The 26,995-nt window shown below is 35.3% G+C and overlaps 1 protein-coding gene and 1 long non-coding RNA gene across 2 annotated transcripts in view; one reads left to right on the forward strand and one right to left on the reverse strand.

The window, feature by feature from the left end:
- Positions 1–16,947, forward strand: part of LOC136558026 (uncharacterized) — a 42,796-nt gene extending 25,849 nt beyond the window's left edge. The window contains exon 2 of the long non-coding RNA XR_010783828.1: positions 16,354–16,947. This is a non-coding gene — a long non-coding RNA (uncharacterized lncRNA). The remainder of the gene's footprint in view (positions 1–16,353) is intronic.
- The window catches only part of ARMC3 (armadillo repeat containing 3), a 61,885-nt gene that overhangs the window by 13,452 nt on the left and 21,438 nt on the right, over positions 1–26,995 (reverse strand). Inside the window, exons 6-14 of the mRNA XM_066552238.1 lie at positions 26,206–26,274; positions 25,687–25,862; positions 24,158–24,352; positions 23,331–23,514; positions 17,985–18,137; positions 17,754–17,859; positions 5,162–5,411; positions 3,878–4,014; positions 303–471 (exon numbers count right to left, since the gene is read on the reverse strand). Coding sequence (XP_066408335.1) covers positions 303–471; positions 3,878–4,014; positions 5,162–5,411; positions 17,754–17,859; positions 17,985–18,137; positions 23,331–23,514; positions 24,158–24,352; positions 25,687–25,862; positions 26,206–26,274 — 1,439 coding nt within the window. The remainder of the gene's footprint in view (positions 1–302; positions 472–3,877; positions 4,015–5,161; positions 5,412–17,753; positions 17,860–17,984; positions 18,138–23,330; positions 23,515–24,157; positions 24,353–25,686; positions 25,863–26,205; positions 26,275–26,995) is intronic.

Here is a 26,995-nt window from a genome sequence, read left to right on the forward strand (position 1 = left end):
AGTTAGCATTAAGTATAATGCAGGGAAAGAGACCAGAAGAACTGAAGTTTGAGAAAGGATCTAGAAGGGTCTAAACAGCTCAGATAGGATTGGGAAGATCACAGCTAGGGAATACCATGAAGATGATTTCATCCATTAAGAAAGATATTCAAAAGAGAGCTGTATAACAGCTGTGAAATTTCAGGACAAGAAAACAAAGTATTTTCTGTAGCCAGAATTTGGTTGTTGCTACAGTACTCTTTCTAAATTAAGAGGAAAATGTTACTCTTTCTAAATAGAGTAATTTGTTTAGAATAGCTTACCTGACCACAATCATAGAATCCATTAGTAATGATATTACTTGGTGATAAATATCCCATCCGGCTGTACTTTTGGGAAAGATTATTATCAAGTAGCTTTTCCAGAGCAGCTTCACTAAACTTATTTTTACGCTTTGTTGACAGATTAATTTCTTCTAGGATGTCTAAAGCACTGATAAATTAAATACAAAGGCGAATTAATCATTAAATACTAATTAAATGTTATTATACAGCCCAGAGTTAGTTTTCAGCATTACCAAGGCCAAGATAGATTCACTTCCAAGTGCTGTTCCTGTGCCCTCTGGGCCAGCAAGGAGTGGCTGTGCTGCACAGAATTCCTTCTCTAGGGAAGGAAAACAGTCGTCTAAAGCAAAAGCAGTGCTCAAAAGCAAAACCAATTCCTTTAGGTAGTTAAATGCTACCTAAAGAAATGCAGACAGGATGCCACAACCTTTTATCTAGAAGGATGTTATAGAGCACTACAGAGAACTTCGGAGAAAAAACATGTAAAAGGAATAATGGTCAGAGCTGACCATATGATACAGTCCAGGCAACCTCTCTCCCTCTCTCTCTCTCTTTTCAGCTGCAAGGCAATTTGCAGATTCAGTTGTGCATTATGCAATGTGAGAATCCTTCTGGTCTAGCACTGTTACAGTGTTTGGGGGAGCATGGCTGGCAGATATTTGTTAAACATGCACAAGCATGGAAATACAAAGACACAAGGAGTTGTACCAACACCACCAGAATGGCAGGATTTTTGCAGTATAGACATAGAAACAAATAGTAACATGGGGACATGGGAGAACAGGAATTAATTTCCTGAGCTTTTCCTGGTGCTGAGATCCACAAACTGACAACTTTTGACCTGAAAAACTTAGGAAAACATCACTAAGAAAATAAAGGAAGCTGAATCAGGAAAACATTACATACTGCAGTTCTAAGACTGTTCAGGAATGAAAAAAAAACCACCAGGAAAAAAGGATTATATATTCTCATGTGTATGTAAGAGTACATATTCAAATATCTGTGTGTAACTATGCACACATGCAGATATTCTTCATGTCCCAAGGAATCAATTTTATATATACACTATATATATATATATATATATATATATATATATATATTTCTGTGAACTAGATGTTCTCAGCTGTGGACATCTACAATGTAGACTTCTGAAGGGATGAATTCAGATGAATTCCAGAGAACAAGTTTTTCAGGCAAGGCAAATGACATCCTTTTCTTACAGAAGAGAGAAGTGGGAGAAGATAGTGGAAGAGCAGTTCAAGCTGTGTATCTACAACATCTTGTAGATAATCAGCAAGTAACACAGGGAACAATTTTAAAGGGGAAAATGAATAAAGGCAGGCAGGTAAAATGTGTACAGCAGGGTCTAAATCAAATTACATTACAGGCACAATTACCCTCATATGGAACGAAGATAAGCCAAAACAAAAGACAAATAAAACGGCTACACCAAAATTTCCATGAAGAGTTGAAAAGCAAAAAAAAAAAAAAAGAGCCAAAAAATAGAAAAAGTAAGGGACAAACCTGAAAGATGAACAGGCAAAGTGAGACACAACTATTCAGGGACTGAAGCAAAAATGATTGTTTCACATGCTACAAGTAAGAGAGGAAAATGTACATCTATAACTCAATGTGGGAAGAAAACTCATAACAGATGGCACAGAAAGACTGAAGAGTCTGATATCTTTTTTGCTTCAGTTTTCATAGAAAGGTTTCAAGCAGATGCCTGGCAGTAATATTAACAAGGAGGTAGAAATAATAGTCTTAAAATGTCGAGGATAAGTTTGAGGAGACACAGTTAGCAGTCCCTGAGGACACTTACCTCATACACTTTATTAATTTGCAAAATCAACATTGGAACTATTTATAATTGTATTGGAAAATTCTAGGCTAGATGGATGGAGAGTGGAGAAGGGCAAAGATACTATCTAGTTTTGAAAAAACTATGAACAAGGAAATTATAATAGAGATCATTCAGCCAAATTTCAGTGTCTGAAGAACACCATAACAAATTACTAAACCATCAGTAGGCAAGCAACAAGAGATGAGAAATAGCCATTACATATTTGTCAAGAATCAACCATGAAAAGTCAATCTAATCCTTGCTGCAATAGGGCAATTGACTCAACACAGAGGCAGAAGAAGTAGATGTGAGATATGAGCTGAATTTGAGATACATTTTAACTTTTATAAGTATTTTCACTTATTCCTACTTGGACACTCATGAGCAGGTCAGGGAAATATGATCGACATGAAAATAACATGAAGTAGTGCTTGACTAGTTGAAAAACTATGCTTAATGTATTATTATTATCAATAATATGCTGTCAAACTTGAAGGACACTTAAATTGGAGTCCTGCTTGGATACTGTCAAAAAAAGGGATTAAATAAGAACAGTGCCATATGCAGGACAGAGAAAATAATTACTGAGTTTTATTTGATGGTGGTATGACCTCACCTGAAGTACCTCATCCAGGCTGGGAGATGGCACTTCAAAATGGCATAAAAAATTAGAGAAACTCAGAGATGTGTGATGAAATGATACAAACAAAACTTGTCTAACATTTTTACTTTGTCATGAAAAAGAAACAAGGGGGACATGAAAAATGAGAAAATTCAGTGAGGTAAACTCAAATTGCTATAAAAAGTGGTTATTCAATCTCACTGAAAGCAGGACAACCAAAGGGATATTTAGAACTGAGAAGCCCCTTCTAAGTGTAAGGATATTCCAGCACTGGAACAGGTTACCTCAGAAAGTTGTCAAACTCCAGCAGGATCAGTATTTACCCAAATTTACCCAAGCCAAAATATGGCAGTGTACCTTATTCAGTCTTACACTAGGATAGATGGATAATATCACCTTTGAGGGCCCCTCCTGATCTGAATTTTTGAGAGTCTCTGAAATTCCCTCATAGATGGATTTAAAGTATCTGCACAGTCACCAGAGAAGTGCCCAGCAGAGGGAGCAGGGCAATTACAAATATTTTAATTTAACAGTAACTAAAAGAGTCACCTTGTCTGAGGAGTCCCGAGTCATAATTCTTATAACCTAAACCAGACTTTCTAATTCAGATATTAATATATGGACCTGGGAATTCCTAAGAAAGAATAAAACAGAGCCACTTTTCCATGACACTTCAGCACACCTGCAGTTAACCAGAGCTTTTAAATCAAATCTAGTCTGTGTGTAGTAAGTACAATTTACTGTATATTAAACTTAGTCTGAAACCTTTATTTCACTTTCAAATGTATGGGGCACTGTAGTCCCTGATATTGACTGATATAAGTTATCTTCAATATAAAGCCTATTTCAGTAACAGAAACAATAAATGTTTTATAATTCTAGACAGTTCTATCAACAGGCTTATATTTTGTCAGAAGATCCTGTTCCTTAAAATCAATACCATTTCATCTGTAACATTTGTGGTGCAAAAGTAGTTTCAGCTTATCAGAAAGCTTTGTTATTCAGCTATAAATATGCAAAGATTGACTTAAATTGAGTTCTCTCATCAAAAATTTTCTTTTGACTTTTGATATTATTTCTACTCACCCAAACCTGCACAGTTCAAAAGCAGTTACTTCATCACTTCCACAGACCATAACAGCCCAACAGGCATTTCTTCTGACTTCTTCATCCCTAGAATGCAGCAATTCAACGAGTGGTCCCAGCCCGCCGACATTTCTTAACTATTAAAAAGGTGAAAACATTGCCACTTACATATTTCATCTATTCCAGCAAGAACAGCTTGCGAAATTCACCTCCCAAAACATTCAAGCTTTGTAGAAAAGCTACACTGGGCTGAAAAAAAGGTAATTTATGGGATTCTGTGCTTCTGTGAAGTCTGCATAAGCTGGAGCTTTTAAGTGGTACAAGTGAGTCGTCCCTTCTGGCTTTGCCCTGCTTTTCAGTTATTAGGCTGCAGTGTGGAACCCAAAGAGACTATGCAACCCAAAACTGCCACAGAGACTTACACAGCTTTTTCTGTGCTCTGGTGCCTCCTAGCAACTAATTTCCATCACAATACATTTGAATTTGTATTGTATGTATGACAATCTTATTAACATCCTATTCTCTTGTGTGCTACAGTATCTTTCCTATACATGCTGGAGGAAATATTGCTCATTTGGATTTTCGAAGAGAAAGACATTTTAAGGACACTGAAAGAGGTAGATTAATTATCTATGCCCCTTATTCATGTCCTAATTAATAGCCTTGACCCATGAGAAAACCCTAGCTTATGATTTATGAATGCACATAGCATCATTCTTATTTATGAGAAGAAAATACTATGACCAATTCATAAACAGAAAAGAGTTCAACTTGCTGGATGTCACTGATCAAAGGATTAATTATATTTTGAGTTTTGTCTGAAATACATTGACTCCATGCACATCCAGTATCTCATTAATCAAGGTCAGACATTGCCGTTCAGGCCTTGAAAATGGGCAACAGAACACTGAGGGAGAGTAAAGAGGACTGAACTTCCCATCTTCAAAGTTGAGCCGACAGTTGCAGCTGAAAGAAACCTTGATGTTTAATGCTCCTAAATATACAGATCAAGATATAGCCCTAGTTACAGTTCATTGAAGTCACTGAAAAGCTGCAAAGCATTAATTTGGTGCAAGCAAACACAGTCGTGAAAATTCAAGTTAAAGAAAACCCTTTCCAAAATCTCCTAAAAAACTAAGCCATATTTAACAGAACAAGTATCACAAAAATAAGTAACTACATAGAAAACTCAGGACTTCTAGGTCAGACACAACAGATTCTTGGTTAATATAACTCCCACCTCAGATCTAGAAACATCATCCATAAACACAACCTCAGTTTTACCTCAGCTCGTGCATCAGCATCACAAGCAAAGGCAGCCACGGCAAAGGCTGCTTTGCTCTGCACTTGGCTGTTGGTTGAGCGCAGTGGCCCCACAAGGGCACTCATGATGCCCTGGCTCTGGATACTGGCACGGAGGGGCTCTTGCAGGGACAGATTGGTGAGCACTGCAATGGCATTGGAAATGGCTCCATCCCTCTGGGCGTTCAAGGTTTTAATTAATGGTGCAATTCCTTCAGCCTTAGCTACAACACTAGCAAAATGAAAAAGGGGGAAAAATATTTCTTATTTTAGGATCATTTTTTCTTGTCAGTATGCTGTTTTTATCAACTAAACTAATATTACAATTCAAGGTTTACATATATACATATGTACATATGTATACATATATATACATATATATACATATATATACATATATACATATATACATGTGTACATATAAATGTGTGTTTGCATGATTTCTATATGACTCATGGTGAGAAGTTCAAGAGGCAGAACCACAGACAGATCAAGTCACAAACTTCTGTATTCTTTAACTTACAAGGACATGGATTCTTTCTGAAGTATTGAACAAGTCAATTAAATCCTGCATCTTTTCAAAGGTGCAGAATTTCTGTATTTTTAGTTCCACACAAATGCTTCTTACCACAGCCTCTTACCACCTCTCCCCACAATCATTCTAGCACTACTAATGAGGATTATAGTGAACAGAGTGTCCAGATCATCTAGTCTATCAACAGCAGATCCAGTTTACATATTCCCTCTGTTACCAGATGATATTGCATCCATGGCTGAAGGGTGTGCCCCTCAGCAGTGCTGGAACAAATGCTCCTGTGGACAAGTCCTAAGATAGATGTGCAAAATAATCTATTATTTTATTGTTATTTCAATATATGTTAATGTTATTTCAAATAATATTGGGGAAGATGGTTGGGATTTTTTTCTAAGGAGAACTTCATAGATTTAGATTAGAGAACAGTCAAAGGAAAAAAATAGCTGAAGAAGCATTATTAATGAAATAGCAACTTTGAGCACGAGACAGCAGAAGGTGTAGGGAGCTGTACTATTAGAGGATATATAATTTTACTTAAGGCTAATCTGTTTCTTAAAAGTTGGCAATATTGTTAGCAATGGGAATGCACGGATGGCAAGTTGAATTTTCACTGCAACTGCTTTTTATACCCTCTATTAGTACATGTTGTCTACATCAAAACCATAAAAAATCTTCAAAAAAGAAGTTTACACTTTTTATAAGTTCTGTAGAATTTCTGTGAACACAGTAATAAAATGTGAAAATCCTGTGTGAAAATCCTTTACTGTAACAGCACCTTACCAAAATTTGATTACTATTTGGATAACTTTCACAGTCACAAAATAAACCAAGATTAGAAGTATCACATATAAAAGACACCACTATACTACCAAAGACTGTTGGCATTGATAACAAACAAAAAAACCCATGAGGAAAGCTGACGGTCGCACTTTTATGCAAACAGGACAGTAGAATACATGCCAACCTGCGCCACTAATGATAATTACTAAAATAATCCCCATACATGGGCAAGATTATGTAGGTCTTACTGTGAACTCATCTTAGTGCAAGTATCTCCACATGGTCAGAGAGGGGGGATACAGATGCTCCTGAGCATACCTGGAATGAATGAGCAGAGCCTAATGGGGTCTGTTACTCTCATCTCTGCCTCAGGTGCAAGGCAGTGGCAGCTCACAAGCCGTGCTGGAGCATGGATCTTACAATATCTGGCAGGCAGACAACAGTTACATGTTCAGAAAACCAGGGAAAAAGCAGCAATCCAGGGACTGAAGGTGCAGCATTAAGATACGGGGTCAGTTTGGTGTTGCCTAATTAACCCTCCTGGAGCACCAGTAGCTTTAATGCAAGCACTTTGGTCTCTATTCAGAAGTAAATCCCATGTTTTCAGATGTCCCACACTGCACCCCTCTGTCTTCCTTCAAGTAGCTGGATTTCCCTTTGTGTCCTCTTTCCCCTTTCCTACTTGACCAGAACAAGAAGAGCTGAAAATGTTTTATTTGTTGGGTGGCTTTTTTTTTCCTGTGGTTGTTTTGGGTTTTTTACTTAGGTAAGGCCACTATACTTATTTAGTTAATACTGTCTTATCTTGCCCATGAAAATTTTATCCAAATTTTCAGCTTCAGGACTGTTGTAGCTCTATCCAGGCTGCTGTATGTGAAGAAATTCTGGACATGCTGATTGCACATGTAAGAATGAGCTGTACACCATATGTATCACAGGCTTGCTGGAAAACATCACATTAACAGCACGTGTAACAATGGCATGAGGTACCTGCTGGCACAGCCTGGGTGAGACCCACCATACACACACAGCTGCACACAATGAGCTGAGTGTCCATGAGCTATCAGATTTACTGCATCATGCAGTGCATACACACACACTTTGCCCAAGAAGGAAAAAAATAACCAAAACCAAAATCAAGCTGTTTCTTCTTTACAGTGGATACACAGAAATTCCAGGATTTATGGGACAGATTCACTAGTCATAAAATGCAGCACTGCTTCTCACAGGTGTAGTATATCCAATATTTCTGCAGTAAGTACAGGACTTACTATTCCTATAGTACACCCAAGAATACACATTTTCTCCCACAGGATCTCCTAGTAAACATACAATCCCTAACAGACTGGCTACAGAATGATACACAGCACTGAATGACATAGCTCACATCATAAGCAGATTTACTATAATTTCCATAAAACCAGCAAGTACACAGGCACTTAACAAAAGAGCAAGGTGATGGCTCCTCATGAGCTCAGAGCTGACCTCAGCAAGGTACAGAGCACAGCCAATTTTCTCAAGTGCCACTCAACTTCAAAAAGGTTGAGAACCACTGATTTAGAAGATCATACATATTTATTTCTATCCTGCATTCTACTTCTGCGCAGACTCGTTTTGAATCCCAGTTTCCTACACACAGTTTAATCAAGTAGCACTTCTGAGCACAAGGCAAAAAGAATTTGTTTGAAGTGACAATGGCTGCTAGCAAGAGTTGAAGGTAACCAATACCTTTGGGAATAACTTTTTAAGAGGGCATGAACATCTGAGGCCAGTGCTGTGTCCTGCTAACAGAGATGCACACAGAAGAAGAAGGAATGGGGAATCCATAGTTCAACTCATTCCTACTCCACCGGCCTCTGGAGAACACAGAAATAGCACTGTCACCCTGGCCCACAGAATCTGACCTCAGAAGGGAGCTGAAAGAATGAACATAGCTAAGTTTAAGATGCTAAAATACCACAACATCAAGTATGGAGGTCCTTGTTCCCTTTTATCTTGGGCAGAGACATGCACTGTGAAATTTTTTTATTATGAGCCAACAAAAGTCAGAGAATTCTTTTACCAGCTCTGTCTTTGGTTACTACAGATCAGCACTAGACTCTCCCTGCCTCCAGAGCACTCTCCTTCAGACACATCCTACTGAGACTGTGCAATTTATCAGTGCTTCCACTACAGAACTATATCTTCAAGGAGGAAGTGAACCTTGGTTTAGCTGAAAAGAAGTATATACTTTTTGATGTGGAAAAGGAGTAAATTAAATAAATTCACAAGTTTTTTCCTCCATGTTTTGTATATATTCAAAGTACATACTTTCCTAAACAAGAAGAAAAGAGGTTAGGGAAAAGGAAAGAAGATAACCAGAGGAGAAAAAACAACAACAAAAAAAAAGGATGGTGCATCTGCCACATCACCTTTTTTTCCCTCAAAAGTGGAAGCTGCCTATCTGAACTACAAAACAGGAAAAAAAAATACAAGACAGGTGTAGGAATTTCAGAGTTTAATTAAAGCTAAAATAAATGAAATGTTATTAATTATAAGCATATATTATGATCCTTAGAATGCCTAGCCTAAGAGGGTTAGGCATTTACCTTAATCAAAGTATACACAGTTCAGGTACCCTAAGGAGTCTAAGCATGCTCTTTAGTGAAACAGTAAAATTCTGATTACAACTGAATTCAAATTACTGTATTCAAGAATAGCTAAAATATTTTTTCAGCTTTCGTTGAGAACACAAATATTTAAAGGTTATATAATAAATATTTAATTTATTAATTTTAAATATACATTATAGTGTTAAGACATTTTCTTGAAAATTCTCTGAGATTACAAGACTCAAAGAATAAATGCTGAGAGACTGAGAAAAACCAAACATTTTCTTTACTGCTTTTACTGAAAAAATAAATTAAAAGTTGACAACAAAATCATTACCACAAACTTCACAATACAAACTTTTTTTTAACAGACATTTTGGAGATGTGTATGAATGTCACTGAAGTGAGTATTTTGGTGCTTTAGTTGTCTGGGGTGTGATAGGAAAGCTCAGATATTGGGACTGTGTTGTGAAAACAATCAGCACTAAAAATTTGATGCAAATCCTGTGAGGTTTTTATACTTAATTTTACTTTTAGTACTATAAGCGCTCTGCAGCAAGAACCATCTCTTTGTTGGTATCACAGGACCATAAAAGCTCTGGTCTGTGACCAACCCTTCTAGCCACGGCAAGAAAAATAACAGATTATTTACTTAGAGCATCAGGAATGGTCCAGCTAGCTTTTCTTCCTGAAGAGAAAGTCTAGCCTAAGGGAGAAAGCAACTAAGAGTGTTCAAAGAGCTGCCAGAAAACACTGAGATTGCCCCTCAAACCCCGAAGCGAAACAACCTCTGGGGGAGGGGACACAGAGGAGAAGAGCTGTACAGCTTGACACCACTGTTTACTCAGGATTGTACTAAATTTACACTAGTGAGACTGACACTTCATAAAAATGGTAAAGTATGTTTGGTTTTGTTTCTTCTACCATGACTGAACATAAACTGGTTTATAATGAATTATATTTTTATTCACTTCTATGCTGTTTACTCCCCCCCTCCTGACCGAGGATTTAACACAATTTCTGCTCAGAAAAAATTCACATTTTTCCTCCTCACTGGACTTCATTTTTTTCAAATGTGTTTGCAACTGCATGTTTAATTTCTGTGCAAAATTACTGTGATTGTGTGTGAGGTGCTTAGCTAGCCATTTATGCCTGTGCATAGCTCATTTTCATACATAATTGCATGTAAATTATGCATAAGAATTATGCATCTAATTACACACATTTTTTAAAATCAACTCTATCTGTGTTAAATCGTATGACTTCTTTTTCACAGAAGACATTTTTGATCCAGCTCTCTTATGCAATTTCTGTCTGAGAAAGAATATCATAACCAGAAGTTTGAAAAAGCATCAAGAAATAGATTCCTTGTATAATTCCTTACATGTATGCATATTCTTCATTAGCCTTGTTATGCCATCAAAATAATCACATCCAATAAATGTCTTCTGCACTTATCAAAAATTTCACTTTGTGATTTAATTATTTTCAAAAGCAATTGACTGTTGTAAATAGTCACTCGTATTTTATTTAAAGACTAATATTACTTCTGTTTTCTTCACTAGACAAGGGAGATTAATGTCAGTATGTTTATTCTGAGTAAGGGAATCTAGCACAAGAGACTCTGATCTACAATCTGGGGGCCCTTTGTGCTCCAATAAAAATATTGATGATATCAACAAACCATATTAATTTTTCATGTCAGGAACTGAAGCCTCTTTTCCTATTTTCTAATGACAAGTATCTTGTTAAAACTGTAACAAAACCAAAACTCAATAAACCTCATAGTCTGGATGCAATAAAACCTTAAACTGTCTGGGTTAGCAGAGTCTGTAATACCTGACTCTCATTTAGCAATTCACAGAGATCTTCTAATGTCTATCATTGAACTCATCTGACAAAGTTACACAGATCTCAGTTCTAAAACTGTAGTATACCTAATTTAAAATATTACAGGAGCATTGGTAATGAACTATCGGTTCATGATGCCTGAGACTTCCAGCTATAATAATATTTGCAACCTTTGTAAAGAATTTCTGATATTTCCACTATTATGTGAAAGGCTTAAAATTCAACAACAGAAACCCTTTTTCCTCCTGAAAGATCCTGTGGTTCTTCTTTGGAAGCACCAGCTGAGGAAGAATAAAAGAGCTGTGCCAAGTCAGTCTCTACACACAGTACTTTGGATTGTGAACTTCAGCTTTCACTTCTAGATAACTCTTTTCTGGACAACTGTGAACATATCTCAAATGGCAGCTGTCTGTTTTGCCTTGCTACAAGCTCAAGCTCTTATGATGATTTAGGGTGCAGAAATTTATGCTTTTAGATTTCTCTCTTTAAATTACATCTCTAAGAAAATACGCATAATATGAATATGTTATGATAAAATTCCTAAGGTTGTATGTCAAAATGTTAAAGTCACTTGTGAAACCCTATTTTTACCAGATGACAGTCCAAGTGGCCAACATGCTGTAGTCAGTGCACAGGTTAAATTCACAGCAGGGCAGAATTAAGTTTGCATGGTCAGTCATAACCCTGAAATTTCCTTACAGAAAAATTTCTTTACTTCAAATAAATAACTTCACACTATACTTAAGTAAGTGAAAATATATACTTAAATAATTTAATTTAGAAATCTACTATAAAGAAAATGTGCATGCAAAAGCACCAATACATTTGTCTGAAATATTTGCTTTTATGTAGAATAACCCTTGCCACTTTTAATTCATAAAAAGCATAATTTATCTCAGTGCACATCACTGAATGACATTGCAAGGATACACACTCAAGAGTAATCATGGTACTTGTGCCCACTACACAAAAGAAAATTTTCTCTCCCAGGCTTAGGAATCTCCATCCAGGAAGAAAGTTTTCACCTGATCCCACAGAAATCCATCATGGGAAGTTACAGGTGACAACAAACATGGTCTAAGTGAAATTCCAGCTGTCCACAGCTAAGATAAACAGTGATCATGCTGCAAGGCTTTGAAAGTAGGGTTGCACAAACAGGTCAAAACATTCTGCAGTATCTACAAGGAGTAAAATTTCTATGTAGCTATCATCATCCCAGATCAGAAGTGTTCTGCATTCTCCCTGAAACTATTTCGGACCTACTTAGGTTTCCATGCACTTTAGGATGTGGTGACATGAGATCTGTGTTAGATAGAGATAAATGTTCTATATTGGTCTTTGTCTTGAACATAACCCCAAAGTTAAAAAACAACTAAAAAAAAAACCATCCAGGAGAATGCATAACTTTTTTTTTTTTTTTTTGTGAAAGTCTACTGGGAAGAAAACAGTTACAGTGTCTGAGCCTACAGAAGGGTTTTCCCATGCAGCCACACCTTCCCAATCTAAGAGAAAAACACAACAGCTGGCTGTATGAAAGGTTTTTGATTGCCAGCAGGGCACAGCCCCATGTCTGTGGGTTGTGTATCAGTCATCTATGTGATGTTAAAGTCTTAATGGGAGCCCATTTCTGAGTGGCATCCCAGGCACATCCCTTAACTCAGCTTTTCTGCCAAGGGAGAAATTTGTCATAAAACATTTTGCAGTTTGCAATGGAAGTCAAGATGTAACTTGCAGGGAAAAGCTTGTGAGCTCTTAGGTAGTGGGTAATGACTTTGTTGTCTTTTGGTTTTTTTTTTTTTTTTTTTTTTTTTTAATACAGTTCTTCCCACAATATGTATATAGAGCAAGAGAAATGAAAAAGAACCTGTTGGTGGCCTGAAATAACTGTATTTTACAGAGTGTAGACATGGATGCTAATGTAAAAAAGTAACAGCACAACCCAAAAAACTCAAAAACATCCCTTTACCTTGCAGCACATTACCTCAAAAATATAATTCTGTCACTAGGGGTCAGTATTAAAACATATTACTGCTACACAATACAGTCAGCATTCTATTGTTGATTTCCTCCTTCAGAAAAATGAACTTATGCCATAAAGAACTAAAACCACAAAAAAAGACAAAACCTAGCGTGGATCATCATCTTTTTATGTTATTAAATTTGTGTTCCTGTTCTCATAAATTAACACGTATATTCATGGAAATGTATTATCTTAAATAATATCATCACTTTAATATTTGTGTGAATTAGGTTCTATTTACAGTCTTGAAAGAGAAAAGCTATTAGTAAGTTTCCCATTTTCTAATAGAGAAGATTACTACCTAGAGATATTACTATCTAATGGTATTAATCCCTACTTCCTAATAATAACAATATTTGGAATGTAAAAAAAACTGCATATTCTTCAATTTTTTTCCTTGACAGCCATACTCGTCTTATAAACAATAAAAAAATCTTTTGTGTACTGAAAATCTCAGTTGAAAAAGGTGAGACACTCTCAATGCAGGTGAAACAGATTGAGGATGTATTTTGAGTTATTAGATCAGTGTATGAATTTCAGTTTGCAGTAATAGATAGAACACCCACTAAAGTCAGGGGAACAACTCACTTTCTCTTCACTGGGCACTGTCCATAACCAATGAGTTCCCAACCTCTGTTCCTATCCCAAACTGTTCTCAAATCTTGACAATCTTGGTACATTTCAGAAAGCATACATTCAGATGCTGCACCAATGCCTGGAACTGCCTATATGGATATAACCTTTGCGAATTCAAATAGGTTCTCTGATTCCTGTGAATTTAAGAATTAGAAAATTAAATAACATCAAGCTTGCTGACTTTGGAAATTTTGGGATGATACTTCACTATCTTGAATCCAGATATAAAACAGAATTTTGTCACCTGACACTTATTATAAATACCAGGAGAAATATTCTGCCATAAGTCTGTCATGTACCAAAACTTTCTGCAGTCCTTGGTACAGATGAAGAAAAACCATTCTTTTCCTTCTTCCCCCATATCAAATTCTAACTGAATGCTATAAATTTTGATGTTAAAATAAACAATTGAGGACAAATATTATTGAGGCTTAAAATTAGTTTTCATGTCCAGCATAAAGTTCTAAATTTCAGAGCATATGTTTTCCTTTAGTGGCAAATCCATTAGGTGCCCAGAATTCAGACATTGCCAGATTTATGAAGGCAGCTATTAGAAATGGCATTTGTGCTACGACAATACTGAAGGAAAGAGCTGGTTAAATTCATGTCTGACTAACTGGTATACATGAGAGCTTATTTCTATGTGCTACTTCTCATATTGTATTTATATTTAACATGATTATCTAATCCTGAATACATGAAAAGCAAAAATAATTGATTATACTTTAAATGAGAAAAAATAGGCAGAGGCAGAGGTAAGCCATTTGTTCCAGGATTAGATGTGTGGCACAGAATCACTTATTTTCCTGCCCAACAGATGACGCTGCTGTTTCTTTGTTCGTGTGCAATTGTTCCATTCGTGCATCACATCCGTTACTGGAGTGACTGCACCCACACTGCCTGGTGCCTGGACACAGCAAACCCAGAGAGCTTCAGGATTCTTTAAATGGCATTCTGCTGCCCAAAAAACTGTTTTCAGTAAAGCAACTTATTGCTCTGGATTAAAAAAATGTGATAGAAAAGATGGATGCAAATACACAGGTGAACATAATTCTCCTTTTTTCCAGAAGCAGACCACAGAAACAAATTCTGATATATATATATATCAAGGATGACCTCAGAGCTATGCACACATAGTAACATAAGACATTAGAACAAGCCCATGATATTTTAAATTGCAATATACTTTGCAATTTTATTTTTACTGAGCCCAATTATTAACAAGGATTTATCATCAATATTGATCAGCATTAAAACTCTGTCCTTATGGTAAAATTCTCATAAAAGCATATTCTGAGGATGTCAGTCTGCAAACTAAGGAGGCATTTGACCACCATATTTTCTCCTATGTGCTATTGAAGTGGGACACAACATCAGCTCTGCAGCAAAACTTAAATGCTGAAATATTTTAGAAGTTATTTATATTAACTGCTATGTTTTCTGGTAGAGATCCTATTGAAAATCCATGTTGTCCAATAAACCTGAAAACTCAAACTACTTGTATGGGACTCATGTCCTCTTCTGCCCTAGATTTTTTGTTAAAATATACCAGGAAGCAGAGTAATTAATTAATTTATTTATTTTTGCCAAATCATGCTTGCTTGAGGACTTGTGTCAAATGACAAGCTGGTCTCTGTCCCGTTCATTGTGAACAGGTGTTCTAATTACCAAACCTCCACCGTATTTGACACCGTTATTAGCTGTCTCAGTGGAGGAACAAAGGATTGATTGGGTAGGGGTATAGAACCAGCCTTTCATTGCTGTGGGGAAGCACCTAAAGGTCAAGGTTAATATACATTAGTGGGGGGTAGTATTGCCCATTGCCTATGCTGTTCTTGTGCTATTAATCAATGAAAGACTTTATCATTATGAGCTACCTATGGTGGGAGTTTTAATTACACGATTGCTTTAAATTGCTTCTTTTTCCTGTATTATATGAAAAACTGGCAGCACCTTTTGATACGCCTAATAAGAACAACAAATCTCCAGCAAAAATAGAAACATCTTGTATTCATTTTATATCCTCAAACATATACTGTACCAAATAAAAGGGCAAGGTACACATTCTTCAATCAACATAATATAGAAAAATGCTTATGAAATGAAATACAGCAGAATGCATGCATATGAGTTCAACAAGGTTGAATATTTGACTGGCCAGTGAAAAGCATTTACAGCAAATAGTCTTCCCCATCACTGGACCCATTTTGTTCTTGCTACATAAGGTCCACCTGCTGCTACTACCTTTCTGATTTTATATTCTTGAAGGGTTTATAACAAGAATCTAATACATAACTGATAAAAGGGCACTAGTCTCATCAGTTTCATTTGAGATCAGAATATTGTCAACATAATCACATAGTGAAGTAACATTATTATAAAAGTGCATCAGCATCTTCATTATTTATACACTTATTTTCAGTGGTCTACAGGACATACAAATGAAACATTCTAGTATGAAATATGATTATGGTAACTCAATATGGAATGAATTTTCTCCAAACTATTTTTTTTTCCTATTATGTGAATGTAAAATAAATATGGGCCTGATAGTCAGTCAGTGAGCTGGAACTATACCAATTTGTATCAGCTAAGGGTTCAACACTATATATTCATTTATAGATCCTAGTCACACTCAGACCCTTCTGTGACTTATTAATGGTTTTGATTTAGAAATGAAGCTTTGAAGTAATTATATAGTCACATGGAATTCATCCAATATACATATTTAATGTAAATTATTGCTTCCTGATTTTCACAGAAGACCTCTGATTAGATTATCTGGTGCTTCCATATTGTACTCGAAGCTGGATTGCAAGAAGAGAGAAGTATATGTAAGCCACCTTTACAATTTCCTGACTCTGCCCAGCAAGAAACAAATACGGACTTCATTATAATGCAGAGGAAGAGAGGCAGCTATTTCCCTGCCTGAGGTCTCAGAGAATTGTTCCAGCAGTTGAGCTAAACAATGTCCTGACTATCTCCTTAGCAAAAGAAATGGAATGAGTTGGCATAAGCTGCTGTACCAACTCAAAACTCTCCAGAGATCCCCTTTTCACAATGTGAAACCTCAAAGGGCTGCACTACGAAAACCAGCTGTAGCAGAGCTGAAAGTTTGACCTCTGGACTCCAGCACTGTGCTCGTTTTATGTGTGTGTGACTCCCACTGACACTTACTGAAGAGTCCAGCACATGAGGAGAGCAGAATATCAGACAAAAAAAATGTAGTATGTGAATCTGAGAACAGAGTATTATTCTCTTGTGTCAAATTATTGCTCCATCTGGTAACATTAAGTGAATATAAGTGACTATTAGAGATGAATCAATAAATTGAAACAATTTGTTTTGTGAGTTACTTTACTTTTTCACTTTAAAGAATGCCTGTGACTCTATTATAACTTCTTTAAGTATATTCCAAGAAACTTTGAAGGATTTTTTTTTTTGGTTTGTAAATTAGGTGTGATTGCTCATATACATCACACTGCTCTGTTACTCTTCTCTGAACAGGACTTCTAATAGAGTTGGGATAAAAGAATGCTGCAGAGTTGGCAGTAGAATTTAGTTTATATAATTGTTTTGGAACATATAGTGAGCTAACCATTGTTACCTTTGTTAGTAATTTTGGTTTCTGAAGGCACACTTCTTTTCTTTCAGAGAATGCACTACAAGCATTCTCTATGACTTGGTAAATAATTAAAAAATGGAAGAGCAAAACAATGCCAATATTCAGGAGATCTATCTCCCTCAAAGAAAGGATTTAGATCAGTCAAAAAGGTTGTATGAACCATCAAATTTTAAAATAAATCAATGATTTTGGATTTTGGAGTTTAAAAAAAAAAACTCCACATCAAATGCTTTAGACTATAAGGCATATTTTGCTCATATATTCTCTTCAGAACATGATTTACAGCTCTGCCTTCATTACATCTACTTCATACTTTCCCTTGATGATGCTAATGTTAGTAGAGACAGCACAACTCTTGTAACACTGATGAGAACCTAGCTATTCCAGGTGACTCATAAGCACCAAGAAGTGCCTTACAGTCAAATTCAACAGACCTGCTCTGTACCATAAGAACAAGATGAGGCATTCTTTAAAAATCAAAATATTAACACTTCAGATAAGTGTTTAAAATAATAATTTAATTACTGCAGACTCACCTTGCATTTCTAAGATTGGCTGTTGTCAAATTAGTTAATGCTGTCACTACAGCTTCTTTTAGCTCTTCATTATCACTGCTTAGCAACTTTACTAGCTGAGGAATCCCTTTGAAAGAAATAATTATATATATGAACATTTAAATAAGCCATAGCAATCTGCAAAATTGTAATATTCTCCTAATAAACAGAAAAAACACAAATTCATATTTCATCTTTTCCAACCATACTTACCCTGGAGTCCAAGGACACATTTACTGTCTATATTCTCACACATGGCAGAAATGGCTTGGGAAGCAGCAATTTTAACTTCATCATTGTTAGTTTCCAAAAGGCTTAGGAGAAATTTCTCAACCTCTTCCCAATGTAAGATTTTTCGTATTTCAGCTTTAAATGAGAAATAACAATAACATTAATCAGCATTTGTTTTCCAAATCAGTGAAAGGACATTAATTTGATTTAATTTAGTTTTTAGAAATATTTTAGTAACAGAGGCTAACTAACCAGCCACTAAGAGATATGCACAAAGGACCTGAGCCAAATCCCATCACAGAACATCCTGAGTTGGAAGGGATGCGCAAGGATCATCCAAAATCGAGCTCCTGGATTAGGCTTCACTGAACTCTGAACCAAGCCCAAACGATGACTATTAAACACAGTATAAACGTACATAACCCAACAGAATGCAAAGTTTGTTCTCTGAAAGACTTTAAAACCACAGAGTGCATACAGGCTTGATGGAAACAGCTTTTCCAATGCAACGGATCATACTTATTCAGGATCGTGCTGAACTTCAGTTTATGCTAACAAAGTCCAAATGTATAAAACTGAAGAACATACCAGTAAATGTACAACTGAATTTGGTGAAATACCACTCAATGTATTAAAATAGCAAAAATAGGCAAGGAGCATTACAAAGAAAGTTTTCTGCCCAGTTTGCAGAGAATTTGAATTTTGTAGTTTAACACAGTGTTCACTGCTGACCTACACTGCACTAACCAGCAGCAACTACAGAAGGACAGAGATGCTCCTTCCTCTGCACAAGTAACAACACACAGCACCCATGAAGTACCTATAGACATCTGTATGTAGATACCAATAAATTAATAAACTCCCTCATCTCAAAACTGATGAGATCAGAAATACAGGTGTTTCTTAGAAAGATCCCTGAAAGAAACTTTCTCATGCAAAAACGCATTGGAGAGCACGGAAAGTCTACAAGGTGAGACAATAAACATTTAACCATATGCTTAATTTAAACCAGACTAATTACATGCTGTAAGTTATATCTACATAGTAGAATTTGGAATGTACTAAAGAATTTCAAGAACTGAGAAGTCAGTGAGACTTCAAAATATTTAGAAATTTTACCACTGCTTGCTGTCCTCCAAATAAAAAAAAAAATAAAGGGGAAAAAATATATTGTAAGTATTATTTTAGATAAATCTGAATCTGTAGTGAAAAGTAAAGAAATACAAGTCCACAAAGTCAATGAAAAGCAAGTTTGATCAAAAATGTAATTAGAGCAGAAATTACTCAAAGCATGGAGATGAGACAGGTGCAGACGATTTCTCCTCTTCAGCTCAGTTTTAAACTCTTTTAGAACCCTCAGATACACAAATGAAATCTCAAAACAAAGATGCAACAAATAAAACAGAGAGGATTTTAAGTGTCAGCAGAACTTTGGCCACAACCTTGATGCATATCAGCCAGCTCTCAAGAGAAGGCCTCAGTTGGGATGTGAGAATGTTTTGACAAGCTGACAAGTGTGTCACTGGCCTGTTGCTTCCCAAGGCAGTCCATAATCCCTAATAATGATCTCTAGAGGTTCTTCATGCCTCAGTAATTTGTTTATTGTACAGCAAGTTACTTATTTGTTTACAGATTTTCTTTAAAATTATTCTTGCTTTTAAAAGCAGCTATGATGAATAAGCATTTATTTTAAAGATAATTTATGCCTATACAAAATAATAATATGAATAAATAATTTGAATGACTGAAAACAGTAATTAAAATACTTTAAACAGAAAAATAATTTTATAATAATAAAGTCATCTTGAAATTGAACTTATGGTAAGGGGATGGATGTATATTTAGGTAGTAAGATCAATGAAAATTATTAATATTTCAATGTCCAAGTGCCAATTCTACCTAAGGGATGAACATTTTTTGCTGATCCTCTCTCTGTATGTATGAGTTGTTTCCTTTGTGTCCTTTACTACAGACTAGAAAGATTGCACAACTGAAGTATTTCATATGTCAGTGCCAACACCGATTTTACAGTGATTAATTTCTTGACCCCTAAGTGATTTGAATACATTGACTTAACATGAAGGAAAATAAAGCATACACGACTAAAAGAGTTTGGAGTATCTACCATTCTGTCCAGACTTTAATGCATTGACCTCGTGGTGAGACAACCTTTATTTTTCAATATATTTTCCTATTTCTCTCTCTTACCCCAAAATCATAATCTGAGTTCTACTGATTACTTTTCAGGTCACTGTCATCACCTTATGTAATTATTTATACCAATTTCAAATGAAAAAATTTAATGCTAAATAGTATCATGACCTCCCACTGATCTTGAGTTAACTCAGATAAACAAAGATCTGTATTATGAATTGCCTTTGTTATTCAGGCCACAGAGCATGTTTAGTGTGCTTCCCTTTGAGCATGAGATGCACTGAGATACGCAGAAAGAATGTGGAGAGCTTCAAACCAGAAGTTTGGCAGAGCAAGAGTGATCATCACTTTCTCCATATACACTCCACAGCATTTTGTTGTTGCTGGTGTGTCTGGCATTGTCAGGGGAAAATCAGGCTCTCCTTAATCAACAGTCTAGATAATCCACTCACAGACATTCAATAATTTATAGCATTAGAATACAATTTAGCATTCTGAAATGACTGCATTATTTGGTGGGCAAGGCAAGAATTACAGTACAATTCACCAGTGTAATTCTGAGCAAACAAAACAAAATAATCAATAAATTAATATAATACATTCAAAATTATGTTAGAGAACAAAAAAAATTCAGAGACAAAGGCATAATGATTATGTATAGAAATATGATCCATTTTAATGTACTTAAACAGAGAAGCATCCTAAAGATGCTATTTAAAGCTGAATATCATGTTTATACCATGTAATTTATTCTCATACTAAGAATAACTCTTAAGGGATATATATATCTTATAACAACAACACCAAGTTACAAGAGTCCCTTTCCAAAGGGTTGAAAGGGACATAAAACAAAACTGCTTGCTATGATCACATCTATCAGGGAAAAAAACCCCAATCCAAAACCAAATTCCATCTGTCAACAATAATAATTTCAAAACCAGATACTGCTGTATACTCAGCTGCCAGGATTAAAAAAAAAACAAAACAGCTAGATACATGTTCTGTCATGGCAGAAGTAGGTTTTTCATTCCAATGAAAAGCAGTATTTTTTTACCCAAGTATACAGGAAATGTTGGTAAATTGCAACCATGATTATCAAACCTGTAGAATGTGGGTATAGCTATGGCAAATTTAATGAAAAAGTCACTACAGAACTAAGAGCTGTGTTGTCTTATACTGGATTCACATCAAGGCAAGTACTAGTATAGTATATGCTAGTGTTGCATTTTGGATAGGCTGTTTAGAATGCTTACAACCACAATCCAATCAAAAAACAAAAACTGAAAGTATTTCTGTTTTCTTTTTGCACTTGGGCTGTTTCTTATAATGGCCTTTTCTTTTCACTGCAAGGCTGACTTTAGACCAGTATCTCTAGGTAGCTGAAAAATTTTCAGTGCTTTTGGGGACTACATTGAGCAGCAATTTTACTGGACTGTGTTCTCCACTGCACCAGGACAAGAAGTTTCCTGTTGTCTAACTGGGTGTCACCAAAATTCCACAGCTTGAAAGCAAACATTTTAAATCTCCTTTTGATGTATTTTCCCAGCTTGCTGCATCCATACTAACTGTCATAGGCTGAAGAAGAGAGCAAACCTTTATAATGAAACCTCATTGACTCCATTTGTAAAGAAGCATGACAAGAAGATGCATCTTCACTGACGGTAACAACCCATGATATAAGATCACAGGCAGTACTGTAATATATTATCTGTGGTTCTTGCAACCGTGCTTTAAAAATGTGCTCAGACATGCTTCTACTAACAGCTGCTAAAATATTAGGCCACAAAAACTGAAAAAAAAAAGTGTGAAAGAGGAAAAGAAGGCTATGCTTATTTGAAAATAAATATGATAAAGGAGGAAGATGCAGTAGAAAGCAGTGGGAGCAAATATAAATCTGCTTAGCATACAACTTACAAGCCTGTCACAGGACTATAAAAATGATACTGACAGTCCTAAGTAGCGTAATAAAATAACAACACAGGAAAATACACAAAGAAAATACTGACATAAGAAGGTCCCTTTCTGCCTTTGATACCTGAACATTAATGAAAACAATTTTCAGTGACTTGCCAAGCTTCCAACAGATAATGACAAAAGCAAAGAAAAATCCACAGAATACTGGACATTCTTTCTGTGTATCATTTTCAATCCAAATAATTACAAATATTCAGGATATCAAACTAAACAAGGTGAGAAAAGAATCAGAAAGATAGCATGGGGAGAGATGAAAGGAGGTCTGAAATAGGGCAGAAAGGAGAGATTATTTTATCCATGTATTAAATTAAATGACCTATTTTTAAAATACACATAAAGCCATGATTCAACCACAAGGTGCCAGAATTATGAATGAAATATTTAAATTCTACTGTCATAAAAATCCCTTGACAGAAGTAAAATCTATAGTCAGAAGTATGTTATTAGTTACATTGCATTTTGTTATACAACACTACTTGGCACATGTTGCAACTCAGTAGCCAATGTATGGAAGGAATTTCAAATGTAGTTTGATTAAAAGACCATCCTTGTGGGCATAAATGATGAGCATGTTCTGCCTAATTCAGAATTCCTCAGTGAATTAAAGAAAAGTATATAAAAAAGAACTATAGGATGAATAATTATAAAAAGATTACAATGAAACTATTTAACTCCCCTGGGAATATTAATCTGCAAGCTATTTGAAAGGTTTCCTTTCATGCCTCTGTTAAAGGAATTTGTATTTGAAATTGCCTGACATTTAGAAGAGCAGTTGAATGCAAAAGGAAGTCAGCTTGCAATGAAGTCTTAACAGATAGAGGCAGAAACAGTGCCAGCAAAGGTGGCTTAAGATGGCAGTCAGCTGGCATCACTAAACAAAAGACAGGGATCATATTTTCAGAGGCCATTTTCCTTTGAGAACATAATTTTACAAGAACATATTAAAATAAAATAATAAAAATAAATTGAAAATAAATTGAGGCAAAACCATAACATTTTCAAATATAAACATATATATATATAAAATCTCCTAGCATTCAATTGCTGTTCTGATTGGCAAGATTCATCACTGTAATTAATTCTTGCCAGTGCTTTTCTCAACACAAGTACTACCCTCAACCAGAGAAGATGACCTCATTCTGGATAAAAATTTACTTCATAAACAATTTCATGTCCATGGATTGTTGAAAAGTCACATACAGTCATAAGCTGCATTGGTAATTGCCTTTGCTGCATTCTTCTGAATATCAGGAACAGTAGAGACTTCTAAAAATGAAAGTAGTTTTTTAATGCCTCCTGTCAGCTGAATCTGTTGCAGAGTATGCACATCCTCGAGGCAATTTCCCAACACAGCAAGAGTTTCGACATGTAGATCGCTGAGTTCCTAATAAAAAAAAAATTTTAAAGCAAAAAAAAACCCAAACAACCTTGAAATCAGGACTAAAATAACTTAGGCTTTTAAGTTTGTAAGATAATTGTTGCAACTTTCTTTTGGACAGTTTATTCATACTGCAAAGTACACATTTACAAATACAAATTTTCATATAATTTATTTGATGATGACTCTAGGATTCAACGCAATTTATTAAAAATAGTAAAACTCCCAGAAGTTTTTAATTTACATCAAAGCAGGCTAGACAGGTAGTCAGAATGTGCCTGTGATCTTAAAACTTAAAAAACTTCACTAATATCTCTATGCATTCTATTTCCCATTGTGGCACCTGAACTCCAGAAGCACTAAACTGAGTCTCATAATAACATAAACAATGATAGGAAATTGTGTCTAAAGCCATTATATAAAGTAAACTCAATTCAAAAATTGAATAATAAACACTTTGGGAAATGTCTTTGTTTCTTTTCTTAGTAAGCTAGATATCCTAGCTTATCTTATTTCTATCAAAGTTCCCTTCAAGTAAGTAACTCTTTGTTCTTATATCTCTCTTCCAGAAAATAAGTATTATTTCTCATTAGTCATACAAACATCAGCACTAAGAACAAAAAAAAATCTTAAGGCAAGTAAACCGTACATTGTTTTCCAGTATATTCAGAAGGCAATCTAATCCCTTATATTCTTCCAGTAATATCCTGGTTTCTCTGTCTTTGCTAATTACTTCTAAGGTTTGAAGGGCCAATGACTGAATGACTGGATATTCAGATTCCAGTAGTCCCAGTAAGGGTGGAATTACATTCAGTTCCCGAACTGCAGCACGGTTTTGAAAATCCTGCAGTAAAATATTCCAACAAAGAATGTTAGTGATAGAGAATATAACAATACATCAATTTCTCACTTTGCAGAAAGAACACCAAAAATCTGAATTCAGACATTAAATAATGAGTCAATACTGCAGAGCTTCCAGTTCTGCAGACTTCTTTCTTTTAAGCTAAGAATCAAACTGAATATAATCAAGCTCCAAAAACCTGAAATTCTAGGGGTTTTCTGCATGACTGACATACTCACCACAAAATCTAGTCCTGTATAAAAAAGCATATTCACTCTTTATTTTACCATGTTTGCCTCAACATAAATGTTTCTTTGAGAAAGTTTTTAAATTTAGTTTCACCATTTTTATTTACCTCAGTGGGAGGAAAACAGTTTTTTGCACTCTGCTGTGGTTGCCTGGTTATATCTTCTTTTGTTTTAGTAATTATAAAATGACAATTTAAAATTTCAACTTTAAACAGTGAATGTGCAGCTTAATAAAAAGACAGTAGTTGATTATATTAAAAAAGAAAATAAATAAATAAATTACAATTTGCTTTTAAATAGCTTATTGCACATGTGCAGCATGCAATTATCCTTATCAATATAAGCAAGCACCAGGTGCAGTTATCCAGATATACCCTGCAACAAAGACAGCGAGATAGTAAAAAAGGAGAAAGAGTAAAATGTGATTCTGAATAGACATGCTCTGATGCCCCAAAAGAGATAGAGTTATAAACTGAATTCATTACTGAATTGATTCGCTTAAGCCATGGGAAAGAACTGCCACACAAATGCACCATTCTTTTGCTAAGCAGCATATGGATGACATTAGTGGAAGTAGCCAATAACGAATCTATTCCTCCCAGTATGGAAAGTAGCTGTTGACAGCATTCACCTATCATTAAAAGATGTTCCAAATTGTGCTATGGACTTGCCGGTCAAAACAAGAAACAATGCAATTGGTAGTTCTTTAATTTACAGGGTAATTCCAGCCTTTTGGATAGACAGATTACAACTCTCATTACTAAGATAAACATTTTTCAACTAAGACAGAAGGCAAATTATTATTTAGTTTTAAAAATCTGAACCTCCTACTGATTTTACTTTTACTGCAGTACAGCACAGACAACTGCATTAAGTTTAACAGAATTAAAAATAGCTCTATTCCTAACCAATTTAACATTTAGGGACTCAGGTGCAAGGAGTCAATGTTTCAAAAACATTCACGAACACTGTGGAGTAAATGAAGCAAATATTTTATAATTACTAAACCCGACAGAGAATGTCAGGCGTAGGGGTGCAAATGCTTATCTGCCTCCGAAGTTTACCGCAACAAACAAGAGCAAACTTTACCTGTACCAAAAAGTAGATACACTCAAGTGAATTCTTCGTAACATCAGGATCAGGGCTACCTAGCAGTCTGATAAGTGGTTCTAACCCACCTTGCTCAAATATTTTTACTTTAGTAGTATATTCAACAGCCATATATGCTAGACAAAGAGTAGCAAACTCATGGATAACTACATCTTCTGTGGGGAAAAAAAAATAAACAATTTGATTAAGTTTTATTCAGCACAGAATATTTTCACAAATTCAGTAGAGAATTAATTTTAATTTAAAGCATTATTTGAAGTCAATAAACAATAGTTGTTAACCATACCCAATATGTCCATAAACATCTTGTTCCATCTGTACAACACAAAACACTACTCAGTGAGCTACAGAGCTAGTCCTATAAAAGCACTTACCTATTTAACACGTACTAGGAAAAATCACGTTACAGGGTAGATTTTATTAAATTGTCTGACAAAATGGCAATCATAAATTATTTCTGACGGTGCTTTTGCACAAGGTATGAATACTATAAGGTACCTTCTGGAGCCAGCTGTGATATAAGTGAATTTGTGACATCCAGTTCCCTCAGTGACTTCCTCACATCATCTACAACGAAGAAAATACAAATATCAAGTCATTTGTTTGGCAGTGTTGGCTGAGTAAAGAAACAGAATCCGCTCTAAGCAAAATGTACTTATGGTTATTCCCTGAGTGACAAAAAGACCTGACTGGGAAAGACACACAACTCAAGTTAGACCAAGATCGTAATGGGCCCAGAAAAAAAAGTAGAGACTTTCAAGTTGCAGATGACAATCTATGGCATTTGATACACATGAAGTTCCTCTATATTTCATTGAAACTTTATTCAAAATACTTCCATCTAGCAAGTACTGTTAAATATTGCACAATTTTAGCTGCCAAAGAAGTCATACCCTGATAGTTAAAATTATTTGTGGTTAAAATTATCAAATTAAAAGCAATCCTTCTGTTATTTAGTTTTCAAGCCATCACTTTGCAATTTTATGCTGATGCCAGCCCACACAGCAAATGGAAAACATGAATTACACAGGTCTTACTAAAATCACAGTAAAGTGTTTCAGATTTCATTTCTAATGTTGTCAATGGCAAAGTAGCAAAACCTCAACCTTTGGATAGAAAAATCAAGTAATATTTTTTGGGACAGACTTCATGTGATCCTACAGGGCTGCATTGTTATTATCAACATATTCAACATGTTGAAATGTGAGAAAAAAAAAAGGTATGAGTTTCATTTACTTTTAAATAAAAAACCAATTAAGATGTGAATATAAATGGGATATATTTGTTC

Source organism: Molothrus aeneus, chromosome 1 (assembly GCF_037042795.1).
Source record: "Molothrus aeneus isolate 106 chromosome 1, BPBGC_Maene_1.0, whole genome shotgun sequence".
In the NCBI taxonomy this organism is placed as follows: domain Eukaryota; kingdom Metazoa; phylum Chordata; class Aves; order Passeriformes; family Icteridae; genus Molothrus; species Molothrus aeneus.